This window comes from Cyanistes caeruleus, chromosome 8 (assembly GCF_971803275.1).
Source record: "Cyanistes caeruleus chromosome 8, bCyaCae1.hap1.1, whole genome shotgun sequence".
In the NCBI taxonomy this organism is placed as follows: domain Eukaryota; kingdom Metazoa; phylum Chordata; class Aves; order Passeriformes; family Paridae; genus Cyanistes; species Cyanistes caeruleus.
In genome coordinates this window covers 3,537,729-3,556,888 of record NC_141708.1, presented here as the reverse complement: position 1 = coordinate 3,556,888, position 19,160 = coordinate 3,537,729, and the positions used below count along the sequence as shown (strand labels likewise).

Sequence of the window (19,160 nt, the reverse complement as noted above, 5' to 3'; positions counted from 1 at the left end):
ATAGTTGATATTTTATATTAACCTTTATATTATAGTTAATATTTTAATATCTTAATTTTTCATTAATATTAAATGCCATCAATCTGTTGTAGTGATATGTCTAGTTTGTAGGTATAATATTTTATATTTGGAGAGTTTGGAGATGGAGTGTGTGTGTGCCTAACCAAGGAGGAGTGCAGCAGACACCACTGGATAACAGCAGATAACAGCACCAGTCACTCCATGCTTTCCAGCATGGAAAAAATAATCCACACTGCTGGAGTTAAAGCCTGGATCATTTTTCACACATGTGTAGGAGGAACAAATTGAAAACCAGGAAACTGCCTTAATTCTGACATCTTTTCCTAACTTTTGAGTGCTTGACCTCACAACTTTAATGTCCAGGTTGGTTTAGTTGGTGGTACACAGTAATAAAATACCTCAGTATTTTCAGTTTAGAACCTCACTATAGTCACTTCAGTGAGTTCCTGTAATGCACTGCATTACATTTTATTCTGTCTCCTGAATGAACTCTGCATTTGTAATAATGTGACAGGGGCTGTTTTGCTTGCCTTTGCTTTTACAAAATGTTTATTCCAATAATTTATTTTACCTGTGGACTGCATTTAATCCATATCATCATTAAACCAGTTTAGATGATCTGTGCTTTTGACAACATATTACAATTTTCTTTCACTTGGCTTTTAATGAAAAACACCTTTTTAATAAAGCTGTCTCACCACAGTAATTTGAGACAGTGGCAATTCTGAAATTCCTCAAGCTGCTTTAATCAATAAAGTTATCACCAGTCGTTTCCCTTGATAACTGCTTCTTACTGAGACCCTGACTTTGCCTTCTGCTGCTGAGATGTTTTCAGCCTGCACTTAGAATAAGAGGAACTCCCTAAAGTCCAATTTTCATTTTAACCTTTCCTCAATGGCCTAGAAATAACATATTGCCAGTATTACTTTAATAGATTGGAAATTTTAACCTCTTAGAGGTAACCAGACCTATCTCAGAATTCAGTACTATGACAAAGAATAACACATCTTAAAGGTTACTGAAATGCCTAATTCACGTGTTTTAAGGCAGCTGTAACAGTGGATGATTTTTACAGCTTTACAATAAAACCTAAATAATGTTAAGGTTCTGGTAGTTTTATATAATCATAAAAAGTTCTCTCTGTAGAAAATTATCCTGCTTTAATGGGAGTTATGGCAGGTCGTACTGGAGTCCATAAACTACTGGTAGTTAAGCAATTCCCATTCCTGCCACCTGCAAGCCTCAGGTGGGAGTTAGTGGTGCATGAGAGCAGGGAGAGGTCACCCAGGGGTGGCACAGGGGACCTGTTCCTGTGCCAGCATCACCCATGCTCACAACAGGGCAAGATCTTCCTTCCCAAAATAAAACTGGCCAAGGGAAGTCCCAAGCTTCAGTCCAGCTGAAAGTTTATTGAGAACTGTCCTGCACCTTTGGAGGTCTAGGATAGAAACAAAATTAACAGTAATCTGAGATCCTGAAGCCTGAAATGTTAGTCCTTGGGCAGAGGAGAGCAGGGAGAAAAGTAAATGTGTTGTATTTCTCGTGTAAAGGGATTTAATACATCGAAGTTTGGTGTACAAGTTTATTTCCTTATGGTCCTGGCACATTTAGCTTGATTAAGGTTATTAAATTTATAGCCAAAAATCTGTTTAGGCATAAATATGTCTGACTCTAGAAGAATTCTCTATGCTAAATATTCTGGTGGAGTTAGCACACTGCCTTCTTGCCTTCTGTGCCTGTCTGTTTGCATCCTGCAGAGGCTCCAGCCTCCAAAATCCCCCATCTGAGCTGGTCCTGGTAAACACTGCCTGCAGCATGAGCAGGGCTGGGTAAACCAGAGCATTCTCATCTTTCTGCCTCCCTCATTTCCTTCCTCTGCAATTCCTTTTCAGATCAGACATCTTTCTGTGATCAGTTAATGAATGCTAAAACTCTGTTTGCAGACAAAAACTACCTGAGCTTCTCACTCACCACCCCAAAAATCTCTAAAGATTTATTCGTTTTGGCTGCTTACCTGCATTCAGCTCAGGGTATGTGGCACAGGCAGCACCAGTGTCATTGCTGACTGTGGGGGTTAAATTTTGCCTTTCCACCCCAAATTCCTGGGGGTCATGTTGACCTCCTGTGTTCTCTCTGCCCCTCTGGGCTGAGTCTGATGGGAACCCTTTGAGAGCAGTGTTTTTTCCCTCAGCTTTGGCACATGTGCTTTACTTAACGTGTGTGTACAGCCTCACACCACCACTCACCATCTTAGTGAAATAGAAATTACACCCATCCTAGTTCTTTGATGATTTGTCTTAAAACCCAGAGAGACTCACTGTGGTTTTTTCCCTTCTTTTTAGTTAATTTCTAGCCAATCTAAAAAAAGTAACTTTTGCAGAAGGATTGAACAGATTAATGGTGTGATCCCTGTGTAAAATGTGAACATGAATGGAGATCTTTTAATTCCTGTTTTCAGTGGCTATGTGACCTTTCAGTTTTATATCTTTCTCTCTCTTCTTACCATATTGCAGTCAGAGAGGAAGTTAAACCCAGGTTTGACAGGTAGAGTTTTTTTATTTCCCTTGACAGCGCACCTTTTGACCTCTATCTTCTTGCCAATGATTTTTTAAATCCTAAATGATTTGGGAATAATTGCTCCTCCTTTAGTGATTATTGCCCTTCACCGATAGTAAATCTGTGAAATCCCTGGGGGCTGGAGCACATTTTTGTATGCGTGTGCCACAAGCTGGCCTGGACAGGCATCGCTGCTCTGCTGCAGCTGCACTTCTGCCAGAGTCTTGCAGGAAAACTTCCCTGGATGGGGTAAAACACAGCCCTTCTGAGCAGGAGAGTGCTTGGTGGGCTGCCCTGCTCTGCCCTTTTCCTTTGTCAGAGGAGATTGTTTTTAGGCTTGTTAGGACTCAGGACTGAAATTGGCTTTATATCCTGAATGTTGGGATTTGGGCTGAGCAAGGGGCATGCAGGTGATGCAGGTCTGTTCCCTCAGGGAGGTGTTGGAAGGAATTTTGTAAGAAAAAAGAATTATAATCTCTTAAAGCCAATGGTTGTAAGAAAAAGGAATTATAATCTCTTAAAGCCAATGGTTGAGAATGATTTAATATCCAGGAGCAGCTCAGGGGGAATTGGTAATGGAGGTTGGCTGGGGATGGTGTTGCCAGGTTCTTGCAGCTCTGCACGCCACAGTGGCATTATTCTCTTTTCTCATCCACATTAACATGCTTTATTTGCTAATTACTTAAATCTAACCCATCATTTTCTCCCCATTTCATGCTGAATTGCTGGTTTGGAAGAGTACTAAGGAAAGGTGAGATATCTACAGGAGAAACTGTCCCGGATCTTCACATTTGTAGCTCAGTTTGGTTTATGAATCCTCTCATAAAATTTAGGTATATCCCAAGATTTCCTTTACATGCAATGTAATATGTGGGAGAAGATCCTGTTGCAATTAAGTTAATTCATAAAATAGCTCTGGAGATTTAGTATTTTTATTCTTTCTCAAGCAAAACAGAACTGGAGAAGGGATGGAAACTCAGGCAGGAATGTCTGGAGCTGGAAGGCACCATGGTTGTGAAATTTATGAAGCAAAAAGATGATTTAAAAGATGAAAATAAAATGGCCAAAGATTCAACTAACTCTGTATTAGACAAAATTCAACTTGAATACAAAAGGTAAAAAAGTCTGATTGATAAACCACATTGCAGACTTTCAAATCTGTGCTTCCCCAGTTTTAGGTGCTGCCTCTGTCCTCTGCAGAATAATCCAGAACATCTTTGGGAGGTGTAAAGCTGATTTGTTAAGTCAATAATGGAAAATTACTGTTTTGTGTATGCACTGGGTTTTGTTGAAACTATAAAATGGCATCCCCCAATCGTTTTAAATTTGAAGAATAGAATAAATAGAATAATTGGTAATGCAGGATGATAAGCAATTGGAATTGTGTAGATGTGATAGTCAACAGAAAGGACCCCTTGGTTGATATACTGTGATCAATTAAATATCTTTAACAGAGGCAGGAAGGTTCTCTGTGCATTTTTTTATCCAACACCAGACAAATCTTAGCACTAACAGTTACTTTTTTGGTAATCTACTCACTTTTGTTTATTAATATTGGCCTATACTTAAACTGATGGTAACATAAATGGTGCTAGGCCTGTGCACGTCGTGTCATACTGTGCAAAAATGAGTAAAGTCCATTTTACAGTGATTTCCCAAATTTCTGAATCAACCTGAGAACAGGTTGGGATCAAGCTCGCAGTGATTACAAGCTTAAGCTTTTGACCAGCCTGTAGAACACCAGATTTAAGAAGTTAAGCTTAATTTAAGCTGCTTGGAGTGTAGCAGGAACTGATTGTTAGGAACAGAGGAGGCCTAACTTCATAAAAATCACCATTTTCTTTCAATTGTGTCCCAAATCCCTTTGATTTCTGTGATTGATTACAAATTGCACAGGTGTGTGCTGTGCCAGTCCATTGCTGGAGGAGCTCTGGCATGAATTACCCTGGAGGTAGGATGACTTTTAATCAATACGATGACAATATTATCTTGTTTAATTTGTCCGACAGCAGCATTACACCTCAAATCAAGCTGTTTGTTATGTCAGGGGAGGGTGACAAATGGCAGAAATGAACTTTTCCTGTATTTCACTGCCCTGACAGGCCATCATGATCGGGGATGACATCGTGAATGATGTTGGGGGAGCCCAGCAGTGCGGGATGAGAGCGCTGCAGGTGCGGACGGGCAAGTACAGGTCAGTGCACACATCCCAATCACAGCCACAAGGCCAGGTTTTTTCCATGCCTTTTTCACATCCTTTCTCCTTGGTGTCAGTGTAGGCTTCCATTTGGTGTCTGCCCAAGCACCTCCTTGTGCAGCAGAGATTTGGGTGCATGGTGGTATTTTCTTTTAGGAAAACGCTGTGTGGAAGTAGCAGGAAAGGGAGGACAGAGTGTCTTTGATCTTTTGAAGAAATACTTTCTGCTAAATTTCTGCTGTATTTTTTTTCATCACAGCACATAAGAACTGGTGTATTTCCTGGGGTTTGCTTATTTTTTTTCCTGCTGCTGCTACATGAAAGTGTTGTACACTTGATATAGAATGTGTGTGAAACCTGTGGCAGGGTTAGGATTATAAAATTAGACTGTTGACTCAGCCATTCCTGTGGGTCATCTCCCACAGCTTTAGGAAGGGCTCCATATGTCTGCCCTTCCCTCCAGACACACATTCAGCACCGAGGTGCCTGAAACACGAGAGCTGCTTCTCCAGCTCTCACCTTCCCAGAGTGCAGGATCCTGCAGGATCTCTGATGCTCTGAATGGCCTCTAAACCCCTCCTTGTGCAGATGTCCCCAGGGTCCTGTGTCCTCACTGAGCTGTCACAAGTGCAGCTGCTGAGGGGGGTCCTGAGTGCACCCCTGAACAGGACATGTCCCAGTGCTGAACAGCTGCCTGGGCCAGCTTAGGTTTGAGGTCAGCTCAAGGTGACTCCAGTGCAGTGCAGGGATCTGTCCCTCCATGTGACATTCTGATCCCAACACTCAAAATCCTGTTTTAACCATCTCCTCTTACCCAGAGCCATGCCTCCTTGTAGTATGGTTCAGCCACACCCTCTGTCATCTGATGTCATTTGTATTTTCACAGTTTTTCTTCACTTTCAAATACTGAGACTGTAAAAGAAGGATGCTCCTTTGGGGAGGGATACAGCACATGAAAATACTGCTTGCCATTACCTATCTGAAAAGTTATTTTGTTTGTTTTCAAGTCAATCTGTTCCTCAATTTTCCTTTTTAATTTGTGTAAGGTGATAAAATAATACCCTGTGCCTTAATTCCAATGGACCAGTAAGTGATGGTTTATGAGGAGAAAAGTCAGGTACAAGTGTATTGCATTTTCTGTAATTTTAAGTTTGTATATCTAAAAATCAGATATGTATCTGAATAAAGCTTGGGAAATCCCAAAGATTAAAAAAGTAATTATATAGTTTGTGCTTTTGGGATTACTTTTCTGTAATCTCTGTAGTCCCAGGAGCTGGACTTGATGATCCATGCAGGTCCCTTCCAACTCAGGACTTTCTATGATCCTAATCCCATTAGGTTCCTAATGGAGAAAATAAGGGTTCAGTGGTTGATTTTATTCTGATATTAATGGGATCACTTTGCAAATCTACGTTTTGTTGCCACACAGATACAGGTGCCAGCGAAGAAGGCATCTTTGCTAACAAAGGTGAATTAGGTCTTTGCTACTGACCAGATCTCTCCTGTTCCATACTTTGCCTCATCAAATATGCCCCAGGTGATGTTGCATCCACACTGTTCAGGCAGCTGACATAAACTCTGTGTACACAAACACACATAAATATGTATAATCATATGCTAGAAAATCATTTTCTTGTATCAAGTTTGAGTCATGATTTCACAGCTGAAAGGGAGTCGCCAGCTGTTCTAGATGGGGAACAAAGCTTGTGTTCCTGTTTCAGTGTGGGCTTGTTGTTTCCTCAACTCAGGCACTATTGCAGAGCAATGAAATACAGTCTCTCTCAATTCCCCATGTCATGCCAGGCCTGCTCTCAGCAACTGGGAGTAAAATGAAATAACTCCTGTTTGCCAGGAGAGGTCAGAGGTGTATCTATATTTTTTAGAGTGACTTATTTAATATACTTAGAAAATCAGGGCACACAGTGAGGAGAGACAGAAAATAAACAAGCGATGGGCAGGATAAATTACAAATAAACAAAATGTAATTATTTGGTGGCAGGGTTAATTTAAAATCTGATATATAGGATATACAAAGGTCCTGTCTTTCCCTTTAGCCTTTGATGGCACAGAGTTCTGTGCTGCACCCGAGCACCTCTGGATGGCATCGTTGGCTCGTGCACATCTCTGTCAGCCACAGCCCGGGGCTTCCCCACCGGCCAGGGCCATTTGTCCCAAAGTCTTTCAAAGCACAAAGCTCTCAGGGTTTTGCTGTGGGTGTCGCTGGAGTGCTGGTGTGGTGGGATTGCCACAGGTTTCAATAACACAACCACTGAATGGTTTGGGTTGGAAGGGACTCTGTAGTTCCCAACTGTCATTGTCACCTCGTGTGCACAGGAGTGCTTGGGCAGCTCTCCTGCTTTCAGGGCTCAATGCAGTTTACATGAACATTTTAGGAAAAGGCTTTTCCCCAGAAGAGGCTGGCACTGCCCAGTCTCCCCAGAGATGGACACAGCCCCAAGGCTGCCAGAGCTCCAGGAGTTCAGACAACACTCCCAGGGACAGGATGGGATTGTTGGTGTGTCTGGGCAGGGCCAGGAGTCAGGCTGATGATCCCTGTGGGTCACTTCCAGCTCAGAATACTCTGTGATTCTACAGTTCTGTGTTTTTTAAGGTCTGCTCCTTGCATGGCTCCTTTGTCTTGCTTCTCTTGGATCTTTAAAGTTAATTAAAATCTGTGCAGCCTCTTTCCTTTAATATGACATACTTTGCTTGTTCCTCCTCAATCTCAAGTGTTGAACTCAGTAGCCAAAGCAGGCATGGCATAGATTAGCCCAAGGAATGCTATAAATCCTGTCTGCAGCATGGAATAGAACTGATGCTGGCACAAGTCAGGGCAAAAGTGGGAAGGTGAGGGGGTAAGATTGTGTTGGGGTGACCTGACAGAAGGTGAATAGCTGTTGGCCAAGCCTGGCCTTTCCTAAGTGTAAATTCCAGGTGCAAAGGGTCAGTCTGGCCTGCAGGTTTCTCCTCTCTGTTTGTCCCATATCCAGGACAGATCAGGCCATTGCTGCAGGCTCCTGAGGGCTGTGGGATTTGTCAGCACTGGGAAATGTGATGCCAGTTCCAGAGTTTCTGTGCACACCTGGCCAGCATCTGTCCCATCTCAGGAAGAACATGTTCTTGTCTTCCCGCTCAGGGTATGTGCTAATTCCACTTGCAGCTAATTGGCCTTGACATCAAACCAATGATTCCCACAATAACTATTGATTCTGCAATGCTGTGTAATATCCTCGTTCCTCTTTGTAGCCTGCAAGTTAGAGCAGAGAAAAGTGACTTTGAGGCTTTTCCAAGTGTGTCCCTGTACCTCTGGGAACAGCTTCCAGGTGTGTCAGATCACAGCTGGATCTTGGCAGGGGGTAAGAATTGCTTCCCCCCTTCTTGTTGTTATTTATGGGTCTTGGTTTGTGAATATTGAACTTTCTGTTGCTGGTGTGTGGCAGTAGCCAGGAATATTCATGGCAGTGGTGCCCACTGCCCCTGCTCACCTGTGAGCTCTGGGCTGGCTTTGGAATGTGGCACTGTGGATTCATCCCCTCTCAGTGCCCACCTGGGGTTTCCTTCCTTTGATTAGGGATTTATCTCATGGCCATAGCTGATAGTGACATCACAGTTAAAATATCCCTGAGCTGCCTCATTAGAGACATCAGGGATTCTCCAGGGATGGAGGATAAAAGGATGGAGGCCCTTGGGAGCTGCCATGCCCCACCAGCTCTGCCACTGTTCTCCAGGAGAACTGGGTCAAGTTACTTCATGTGTCCCTACTTTTTAATTATCCTCTGAGAATAATTATCCTGACTTCCTTAATAAAGTGGCTTGTGATCTGTTCCTCTTGCCTGATTAAAGAAAATACACAGAATTTGTGGTAAATTGGCTTGCCAAGAGAGAAATCAAGACATGACCAAGACAAAAGTTGGGACAGAGAAGCCCTTTAGACTGCCATCATCAGCTGACTAAGGATTGGGAAAAGCAGGTTGTGTCCTTAAATGAAGTTATAAAGGTATTTTTTTTCCACACATAGATAAACTCACTGCTGTCACTGTGTAGTTCAGTGAAAGCTCATGACAACTTCTGTGAACAAACAGTCACCTCTTGCTGCTCTGCAGAGAAGGAGCATCCCTCCACCCCCCCTTTCTTTCTCCCTGTGTTTCCAACCCAGCCAAGATGAACAATTTTATGAGTTCTTTCCCATCTCCTGGGTACCAGCAATGTATAATCAGAAGGAGCAGGCAGAGGCACTCCCTTTGTGCAGAAGCACAACCAGAGGCATTCTTAGAGCCTCACATCCTGATAATTAAGCCTGTTTCAAGTATTAAATGGAAACAGTTCCAACCCATATTTGCACAGTGAATAGTTGTATTAAAATTCATGTTGGTTAATGTCTTAAGCAATGTTTATTAAAGCTGGTGTCAGTGAGTTGTTTGTGATAGCTGATTGCAGGCAGTCCCAAGGCACAGCCATATCACCCTTTATAGCATATTCAAATTATGGTTTGCACTGTCTGTGAGAGGATCTTCACATGTTTTTATCAATTTCTTGACCACAATTTGGTTACCATAATATTTGAATCATCTTTGTAGAGGAAGTTCAGAGTAAATCCTGCAGTGCCCTAGCGTGCACATCTGATCACAGCCTTCTACCTTCTCAGTGTATTCCAGAGTCCAGTCACAGAAATTAGTAACTCATGCATAAGTTTAATTATCTTCAATCTAAAAGAGAATTGTGAGTTTGAGGAGTGTTTATTGGTAGGTAATTTATTTATTGGTAGCATAATAAACCTCGAGGGAGCAGTGTGTGCTCAGGACGTGGCCATGCTGTGTGCTAATGTGCTGTTCTGAAAAAAATCACTCAGAATATCAGAAAAGAGATCAATCTGCAGTGAGAGTAGGATAAATGAAGGAGGAGTGGATCAGGTGAGTGAGGAACAGCAATATTACTCAGAAGTCTGACATTTCTGCTCTTTGCCTGTCCAATGACTGACTTTCCCTCAGCAGCCCCACTGCCATCCACTCTCATCTCCAGCACTTAGGAAGGGAGGCAGTGAGGCAGTGTGCACTTTGCAGGGTGTAGGAGACCACATGAGCTGCAATTCTGCTTCCCCTCTTGCCTCACATCCACCAGGCTCATGCAACAGCAGAGACAGCTCAGGTTTCCATTTCTTGTCTTCTGGAGCTGATAAAGGGCTGGAAGAGGAGGAGCTGGTGCCAATATCTGCTACCTGAAGCCAGAGGCAGCAGGACCTGGCTCAGCTGGTCTTGATGTGTGGCACTAAACCACGTCCAGGCCCTCTCTGACAACATCCAAAGCTAATGGCCTTTCTTCTTTCATTCCCTTTTGCTCTGGTGCCTCGGTGTCTTGGCAGGACGTGTTCTTCCAGCCTGGGCTGGCAGCCACCCTCCCTCCACAGCCACATGTTCCTGCCTGAGCAACACCAGAGCCCTTGGCAGCTGCTTGTCCAGTGTTTGCCTTTCCCTCCTCCCTGCAGATGCACAGTTCCTGAGCTCAGGTGCTGCTGGTGGCAGCTCAGGGCTTTTCCAGGGCTTCCTCAAGGTGTGTTCATCTGTGCCCATGGCCCCAACAGTGTACTCCAGGAGCTGGTCCTGCAGATTATTTTTATCCCTAGAGGCCTTTTCTCAACACCTGCAGTGCAAGGCTGCAGTGAAACATTCCCCAGCCTTTCTCAACACTTGTCCCTTGCACAACGCCGAGCTGTATCAGCTTGTCCAGCATTTGACAGCATTGATGAATTCCACAGCAATGGAAAACCACTTTATTTCTGTGAAAATGCAGATGAGAGTGCTGAAATGTGCTGTAGAAAGGGCACAGCTGGGACAGCTGCACAATTTGGGTTTCACCAGAGATTTTCTTTTTTTTAAAGCACAGGTTCCTCTTCTCTGCTTATCGTTTTTCCTGTAGCTAAATATTCTCCAGGCTCTTTGGTGCATGGAATCCTCTCAGAGAAACTGCTCTGATTGATAAAACCAAGGCAGAGTGTTGTTTGCAAAGGCAGAGAGAAGCAAAGAAGAGAGAGACAGGTCAAGTCAGCTGCTGAATGTAACTCCCTTGATGCAAATGGTTCAATATCTGAAATTTAATCTGGCTTGGGCCCTTGCTGGAGCAGCAGTGCCTTGTGCTGGCTCCCTGCAAGCACAGAACACCTGAGCATTCCTGTTTTAATGCTGTTTTGTGTGCCCATGGATGCTGGAGGGTACCTGCAGACTTAGTCAGTGACATTTGTTTATTTGTTTTCTACAAATGGGTTCAGCCAACAAACCCAGAGTGGGTGCATTCCATCCCTGGCAGTGTCCAAGGCCAGGCTAGATGGGGTTTGGAGCATCCTGGGACAGTGGAAGGTGTCCCTGCCATGGCTGGAGTCACACTGGATGGGCTTGAGGGTCCCTTCCAGCCCAAACCATCCTGTAATTCCAGCAGCTGCAGAGGGGATGCAGACCGGTTTTGTTGGGGTGCAGGGGACAGGGGCTGCCAGCCTGCTCAGGACAAGGGAGCAGCCCCAAGACACAGGAACTGCTGCCCTCCAACAGCTTCTGCTGGGCTGGGGCTGCTGGCTGCCTTTCATCCCCTTTGGGAGTCGTGATGGGACTCGCCCAGAGCTAAAAATAAAGCACCCAGCAGTGCCAGCTTTAGGTCTGCTGCAGGCTGGGATGTGCCTGTGCTCGTGTGCTGCAGCAGGGGCACAAATGCAGTGTGTGAGAAGGGCTTTGGGTGCAGGGCAGCTCCCCGTGCTCCTGGCTGCCTGCAGACAGCCTGCAGCTGGCCCAGGAGTGGCTCACATTCACACTTTGCCCCAAAACCATCGCAATTCTCTCTTGTCTGTGGTTTTCAGTCGCTGTCAGCAGCGGGTATGATTACACCTCAGCCCCGCTGAGATGAGCTCATTCAGCACACGGGGCTGGGGCTGTCGTGTGGGGTCTGCATCCTAAGGGCCCTTGGAACTCCAGCCATCAGCCTTCCTAAAAAACAGGGATGTGTGTCTGTCAGGGGCAGAGGAAGAGCCTGGCTGCTCTTTGTGAGGATCTGCAGACCACAAAAGCTTCTCGTCACTTAACTGCTCTGTGTGCACAGCAACACATCATCACTTGCTTAAACAGCCAAAGCACAAGACAGGCATTGGCTGATCAGGGGCTGCAATTAGGGAAATTAGTGCAATGAGCCTGATGAGGAGCATCTGGGGGGGCTCAGCCTGGAGAAGAGGAAGCTCAGGGGGGACCTTCTTACTCTATAACTGCTGGAAAGGAGGATGCAGCCAGCTGAGTGCTAGTCTCTTCTCCCAGGTAAGAACAGGACAGGAGGAAATGGCCTCAAGCTGTGCTAGGGGAGGCTTAGATTGGATATTAGGGAAAACTTCTTCACAAAAGGGATTTTCCAGCCCTGGCACAGCTGCCCAGGGCAGTGCTGGATTCCCCATCCCTGGAGAAATGTAAAATCCATGTGGATGTGTCCCTTGGGGATGTGGGTTAGCGGCACTAACAAGAATTTGGGGAGGCAGGGTGGGGTGATGGAGCTGTCAGAGCCAGGTGGGTGGATGGGAGCTGCAGCCACAGGGCCCTTCTCCATCCCCATTCCCAGTGCAGACTGGAGAGGACACATTTCTCACTGTGTGAATTTCAGAGGGCTCTGTGGGGCAGGACACAGCCCCAGCTGTGTATTCCATGAGCAGACTCTTGGAATGACAAGAACTGTCCAGCTCAGCTGTTGGCTGCACAACACTGAGTCCAGGCCTAAAAATAGGAGGGTGTCTGACCCTGAAGTGAAGGATTTTCACTCGAAACCCAGCCTGGCACCCACCCAGGGTGACATCATCCAGAGGGGAAGTTGGAAAAGCTTCCAAACTTTCCGTGGAGAAGTGCTAAATGCATGTGTCAGCGAATAATCAAACAGCACGTTTTCTGTGGCCATGAATCAGGGGAGAGAGGGAACAGGGAAGGAAAGACCTGAAGGGGGAGGAACAGGAGTGGAGCTGCATGTTGGAAAGGAGTTTTGGGAGTGTTGTCTGTGTATAACTCAAGGATGGATGATAAGGTCCCATTCAGGCTGAGCCTGCCCTGTAAAGATGACACTTTTCTTTCCTTTGAAGTTTGCTAAACGTGCTGCACTCAAGGTTCTGTCTGTGAGCCCACCCAGTGGTATCTGGTGATATTGGCCACAGCTGTGGTTTTGAGTCTGCACGATTTGGACTTGCAAGAGTATGGATATTGCTCGAGGTGGCTGTGGAAGCAGCTGAGATATCCAGGTACTGGCTGACTCCCTTGCTTTTGGCTCTCTGATATTTGAAGCAGCTTTTCCCAGGCTAACCTTCAGGAGTTTGATCCAAATCTGTGCTCACATGGCATGGATGACCTTGCTGTTGTTGTTCTGTGCTTGAACACAGTTCCTCATGCCTCGGTGCTAAGCTGCTTTTTCTTCTTTAGAAGTGACAGTGTGTATAAAATGTGGTGGCAGCTTTCCTCTGAAACTTGACGTCTTTTCCCTCTGGATGCTGCCAGGCAACTCCTGTGCTCATCCTCTAACAAGGACACCTTTCCTTCAGTGTTGTTGAGCACATGCTGAAATTTGTAGCTCTTTCCAGATGATGGAAGCCGAGTGTGATAGGGGGAGTGTCCTTTATCTGTGTTCCTTCTGCCTTTTAAATTCTCGTTATGTATTTATAATGCTGTTACAGCAAGGATGCCTGGAGCACAACTGTGGGCACTGCTTGGTCTCTAGGTCCCCAGTGAAGCTGAAAAAGCTGCTGTTGCTGTGTAAACACTGTGTCAAGAGCTGATTTCATATGTGCTGCTGGGTATTTTCACCCAGCTCTGATAATGAAAAAAGGGAAAGAGTTTCACCATGTCAACGTAGACATCTGATAGGAAACCAGTTTACTGGTTAGAGACTGAAAATAGGGTTCAGGCATGCCAGCCCTTCCTTCTTGGGGTTTTAGTACCTTTAGATCATCACTGCAGTGAAACTTCTCCTGCAGACAGGCTGCTTTGTAGACATCAACAGGCACAGAAGAGCTGCTTCTCGCTCTGTCAGCCTTTGGGTAGGATTTGTCTGAGTAAGCATGAAGATATTTCTGGTTGTCTGCTGGGAAATGACGTGGCTGCAGTTGCAAAGGTGCTGCACTGGCACTGGCAGAGCCTGTGGCAGGCAGATGATAGCCCAGGCAGGGTCAGGAATTTACTTCCCATGGCCCAGACAGGAGCTTCAATGGTTTTTCCATGGTTTATCCTTTTTCTCCATGAAGGCTTGAAGCCTCCCTGACCCAGGGACAAATCTCTACTTGCAGCCAGACTGTGAAGCCTCTTAGCTTTTGATCCCTGGCACTCTCTATGAGGTACAGCCCAACTGGAGCAGCTGGGTGAGTGGCAGGGGTCTGAACCTGAGCAGCTGGGACAAATCTGGTACTCCAGGAGTGAATGCCAGTCCTGCTGCAGCTCCAGCACAGACCTTCCGTTTCATGGAGCATTAGTGGAGCTGACAGACGTGAGAGCGAGCACACACTGGAGCCAGCTCTCATTCTTGCAGACGGAGCACTTTTATTTTTCCTTGCTGGTTGAGATGTTGTAGCAAGCACTCGACTTCCTTGACGTGCTTAAACTATGTGGAGAGGTGGGGAGTTGCCTTTTACCCGAGCAAATGGACTTCTGCTTTGAAAAGTCCCTTCCTGCAGTTTTTGGCATGACTGATCACTCTGTTCTCAACAGCCCCTGAGTTTCATGATACAGTAGTTTTGTACAAAGCTGCATTTGTATGTGCATAAGCTTTTAGAGCTCTTTGAAAACACATCCCTAGATGTCTGTCTTGTGGTTTTAAGGGAGAGCTGGAGATGGGGCTTGCTCAGGAGGAGAGAGTGGGGGTTCTGGGATTGTGAGACAGTGGCCAGAGGCGCTGGCAGACGCATGGCGCTGGCCAGCGCTGCTGCACGTAGCACAAGTTGTCAAATAACATTCAGATAAAAATACTGCATATTAAAAGACCATTACATCATGAATTGAGCCATATTGTGCATTTACTCTGAGGAGCAGTGCTTGATGAAACATCCCCTTCCCCGCTCTGAATGCTCATCTCCCCATCTCACACTTGTGGGGGACTCACAGAGCAACATTTTCCCCTCTCCAGTCATGTGTATTTTTCTGCCATGTCTTTCTGGTTGTTAAATACAAACATTAATGCGTTTATTTCTGGAGCAGAGCTTTGAAATCCTTCCCTGTGCACACAGGGCCAAGAGGCACAGCTTGAAGCTGGCACTGGCCACAGGGTTGGGTGCTCACGTGCTCGGTTTGAAAGGACTCGAGCATTTTGTGCAAACATATGTTGGAAATGCCACTCGTGACCGCCTCAGGGGCATCGTGTGGGCTCAGCCCTGCTGCAGATGGACTCCCAGCTGGCCCTGGGCAGGCACTCAGAAAATCCCAGTGCCCTGAGGAAAGCCTGGGAATCACAGAGGAGCAGCGTGGCAGGGCAGAGGGAGAATCCGCTCCTCTGCGGGGCAGCACTGACCTTTCTCATCGCAAAAGCATCTCTTGTCTCCCTCCATCAGGCATCAGTGCATCAGTCAGAGGTGCTGATCTCCCCTGGGGGCTCACAGAGGCTCTGCTGAGGTGGCTCTTCCCAATGTCCTGGCTCCTGGGAGAGGAGGACAGGTTTTGGCTGCGGATGTGGAGGCCAGCTCCTGTTCATACAAAGTGGGTACAAAGACCTCAGTGGAAAGGAGGGAAAAAAAACCTGCCTGCATTTCAATCAGCCTAATTAAAGTGGCTTTTTGCAGGGGCTGGCAGGCCCAAAGTGATTTGTGCAATTAAAGCCTTTTGTGTTTGTCTGGTGAGGTTTTTTCTTACCTCACTCATTTACAGGACCATCACCTATGTGTAATCTGTGGTTTTAAAGTTAGAAATAAGGGGCTGGACCCTCAGCTGCTCTAAGGAGAGGAGTAAATGGGAAGAGCTCTGCTGATTTACACCTGTGGTGCTCTGGATGTCTGGAAATAGCTTAGCAAGTGTAAAAGGAGAAAAAATAAAAGGTTTCTCCATCCATCTGGAACACATTGCATCCATCAGGGGAAGGAGAGGCATTTGTGAGAGTGAACGCTTCATTTATCAGTGTATGAGCTATTGAAAAGCCTGGATGTGGCTGGGATAATTATAACCCAGTTTAGTCTTCTTGGAATGGAAAAGTAATGACAATCCTAATTTTACCAAATCCTCTGAAATTTATTGCCTATTTGTTTAACACCCTGGACCCTTTCCTATGGCAGGGGATCCGGTAGATTTATGGAGGTGCAGTTTGGGAATCTAAATACTTGGGAGTTCATCTGCGTGGCCTGTGGGCTGCTCTGGTTATTTTCACTGTCACCACTCGGAGGCTGTGGGAGCTGGGGATGCAGATGGGAGCACAGGGGAGGCACAGGCCAAACATCAGCTGGAGTCACTCAAAACATTCTCCTTCCACTGGGCACTGCAGGTGAGGAGGACCTGGCCAGCTTCAGCTGTGGGTAGGAAAGGAGTTTCCCTGTTGGGAAGGGAACAAAGCTCCTTCCTTCCCCTCTTCAGGACCTGCCCATTTTTCTTTCCTGGATATTCAGGGGTTTTTTTTTCCCTGCATGTTTCCCCCATCCCTGGAAGTGTCCAAGGCCAGGCTGAATGGGGTTTGGAGCAAGCTGGTCTAGTGGAAGGTGTTCCTGCTGGTGTCTGGGATTGGAACTGGATGGTTTTTAAGGTCCTTTCCAACCCAAACCACTCCATGATTCTCTGTAAGGAGAGGCAAGATGTACTCAGAAATTCTTTCTGCAGGGAAGGTCAGAGTATCAAATATTTGGAGATATTTGGAGATATTTGGAGAGCAGTTACCGTGTGCCAAGCCGTGGGTATCACCTGTTCCTCAGAGTCTTATCAAAACTGAAAACCTCTGGTAGATGCAGGAATAGCAGCACAAGAAGGAAAATCTCTTTTTGGGTCAAAACAGGCTTTGTTAAAGAATGAGGTGATCCAGAATCTGTGAAAAGGAAGGGAAAGGAGCAAAGCTCTGGACCTGGAAGCTTCATTTGCTGCCATCATGTAATAGTAGAGGGAAATACCTGGACTGGGTTTTAATAATTGTTTCTGGTCTTTTTTGTAGTAAGTTCATAACTGTTAGGCCTGTCTGCATTTGTGGCTTTATGAGCTGTGCTGTCTTTTGGCTGAATCTTTACTCTTTTCTTACCACGAAAGTCAGTGCCTTTCCAGTGCAGCAGGAGCTGAAACATGGAGAGTCTTGATTTCCTGTTCAAATCTAAAGCATTTGGGGTCTTAGAGTTTTTGCAAGCACTCACAAAACCCCAAACAACAAACCCTGAAAGATGAAAATGATTGTCCAAAGAAGACAGAAGGAAAATTTCCTCTGCCTCCTCCTGAGTCAGGGGTTTAGTCCAAGGGGTTTGGTAGCACTTTAGGCCTTCATGCTTCAAGACACAAGCCAAATTCTCCCCAATAAAATTCAAAAGGCATTTTTCCTTTAGGGAACAAATGCTGATGTAAAATTTCTCACATTTTCCTAACCCACTGTCAGAAACTGGCCACTGTTGAAAGTGGAATGCACAATTAGCTCAGGCTGCCTGTCTGAAGCGGCGTGGGGGCTTTTTCCTGCTGCACCTTCCAGAGGAGCACACCGTGGGGGCCTTGTCACCAGGCTTGCTGTGCTGTCACTGGGAAGGCCACCAGCTCAGATGGGACAGGTAATCAGAGAGACAGGAAGGGTTGGGATGTGTTTGGGGGTGTATCAGGAGGCTTCAGTGTCCTTATTGCCAAAGCAGCATCTTCACAGTGCTGCGCTCCCAGCTCCTGTGCTGCCGTCCCTCGGTGCCTGACTCACATTTCTGCAGGCATCCAAGTCCTGAAAAGTTTGGGGGAGCTGTTGGATGGTGTAGGACTGGTGGTTTAAGAGGCAACATCAGTGCTTTGTCACCTGGGAGTCAGAAAACAGTTGGCCTGAGTGAGACAAAGGAAGGAATCTTTGCATGTGCTTAGGAAAACGGTGGGGCAGCAGCAAAAAATGAACCTCCCTTTGTCCAGAGCAGAGCAAGTCCCCTCAGTGCCAGCCCTGCTCCACATTTAACCCTCCTGTTGGCAGATTGCTGTTCCTGGGAGCCAACAGCAGCTCCAAGGGTTAGGAAATCAAAGCAACTTCCTGAAGTCTTTTTGTCTCACAGGTTTCCTGCTGCAGCCTTGGCAAAAGTGGTGCCAGTGAGGGATGTGGCAGTGGCTGTGGCTCGTGCTGCCAGCTGTGCAGCAGCTGTGGACCAGGGAGTGTTTCCATCTGTACATGGCCAGGCTGGAGAGATGAGCAGGTGTGGTTCCTCCCTGTTTGAAGTCAGTGAGAGCCTTTCCATCACTCCTGTCGAGCTGGAAAACATCTTGCACCACCCAAACGTATCACTTTCTTCCAGTTAAATCCTGACTTGGGATAGTTTCCAGCTGAGAAATGCTGTGGCAATAATCATGCTGTGTTTTGGGAGAGGGTTTTCATGCCATGTAAACATGGGGTGTCTTAGAAGTTGCTCTTGGAAGGTTTTGGGAAGTGCATTATAGGAGATGTAGGATGGTTGGGATGGAGGTAACTTCCTTACCTTCCATCAGTGCTTTGGACCATCTGTTCCAGCTGCAGTGAGCATCATTTAGCTCCCAAGTGCTGCTTCTGCCACCCTCCTCTCACACCCTTGTGTGGCCATGCCTGGGAGCTTTGTCCCTGCCAAAGCACAGCCTGTCACCAGGGGGGAAGGACAATTAGAAGGGAGCAGTGGAGTTTGCCATACAAACATTTAAACCTTACCCAGGCTGAATAATTACTCAGACAGATACTTCCTGGGTTGAAAGGAGCCACTGGATCTGGTGGGAATGGATAAACAGCTTTGCAGCTCCCAGTTTCTGCAGCTCAGATCCCTGATGTTGCCCCAGTGACTGTCCCTGCCTGGCTGCAGGTCACTCAGCAGCCCAAATCCTGGTTGTTGAGAGGTCTTGATGGTATTACCTGTCCCAGCCCCAGCATGGGCTGTTCCTGCTGTGTTCAGGGAGGGTCTGCAGGGGCACATCACCAGTGCCAGCAGCTCCAGCTGCCTCCTGACACTGCCTGCCTGCTCTTGGACTTCCTGTACCCTTCTCCTGGAAGCAGAAACCATCTCGGTGAGGCTCTGGGCAAACCAGGAAAATCCAAAACTTCCCTCAGTGCCCTCTCTGATGCTGACATTGGGCCCTTCTGCCCTCCTTCCCAGACCACCTCCTGCACAGGGTGATGTTGCTGAGGAGGGATTCCCATTGCTCATGGCTGAGCTATTCCCACTCAGTCCCTTTTGGATGGCGTGGGGGCACTCACAGGCATCACTTCCCAGGAAAAGCCAGACTCTTCTGAGAACCCC

At 46.4% G+C, this 19,160-nt stretch overlaps 1 protein-coding gene across 6 annotated transcripts in view; it reads left to right on the top strand.

The window, feature by feature from the left end:
• The window catches only part of LHPP (phospholysine phosphohistidine inorganic pyrophosphate phosphatase), a 71,076-nt gene that overhangs the window by 16,861 nt on the left and 35,055 nt on the right, over nt 1-19,160 (top strand). For all 6 annotated transcript variants that reach the window (XM_086899190.1, XM_086899189.1, XM_086899192.1 and 3 more), the window contains one exon: nt 4,680-4,771. In XM_086899190.1, the coding sequence (XP_086755316.1) occupies nt 4,680-4,771 (92 nt within the window). The remainder of the gene's footprint in view (nt 1-4,679; nt 4,772-19,160) is intronic.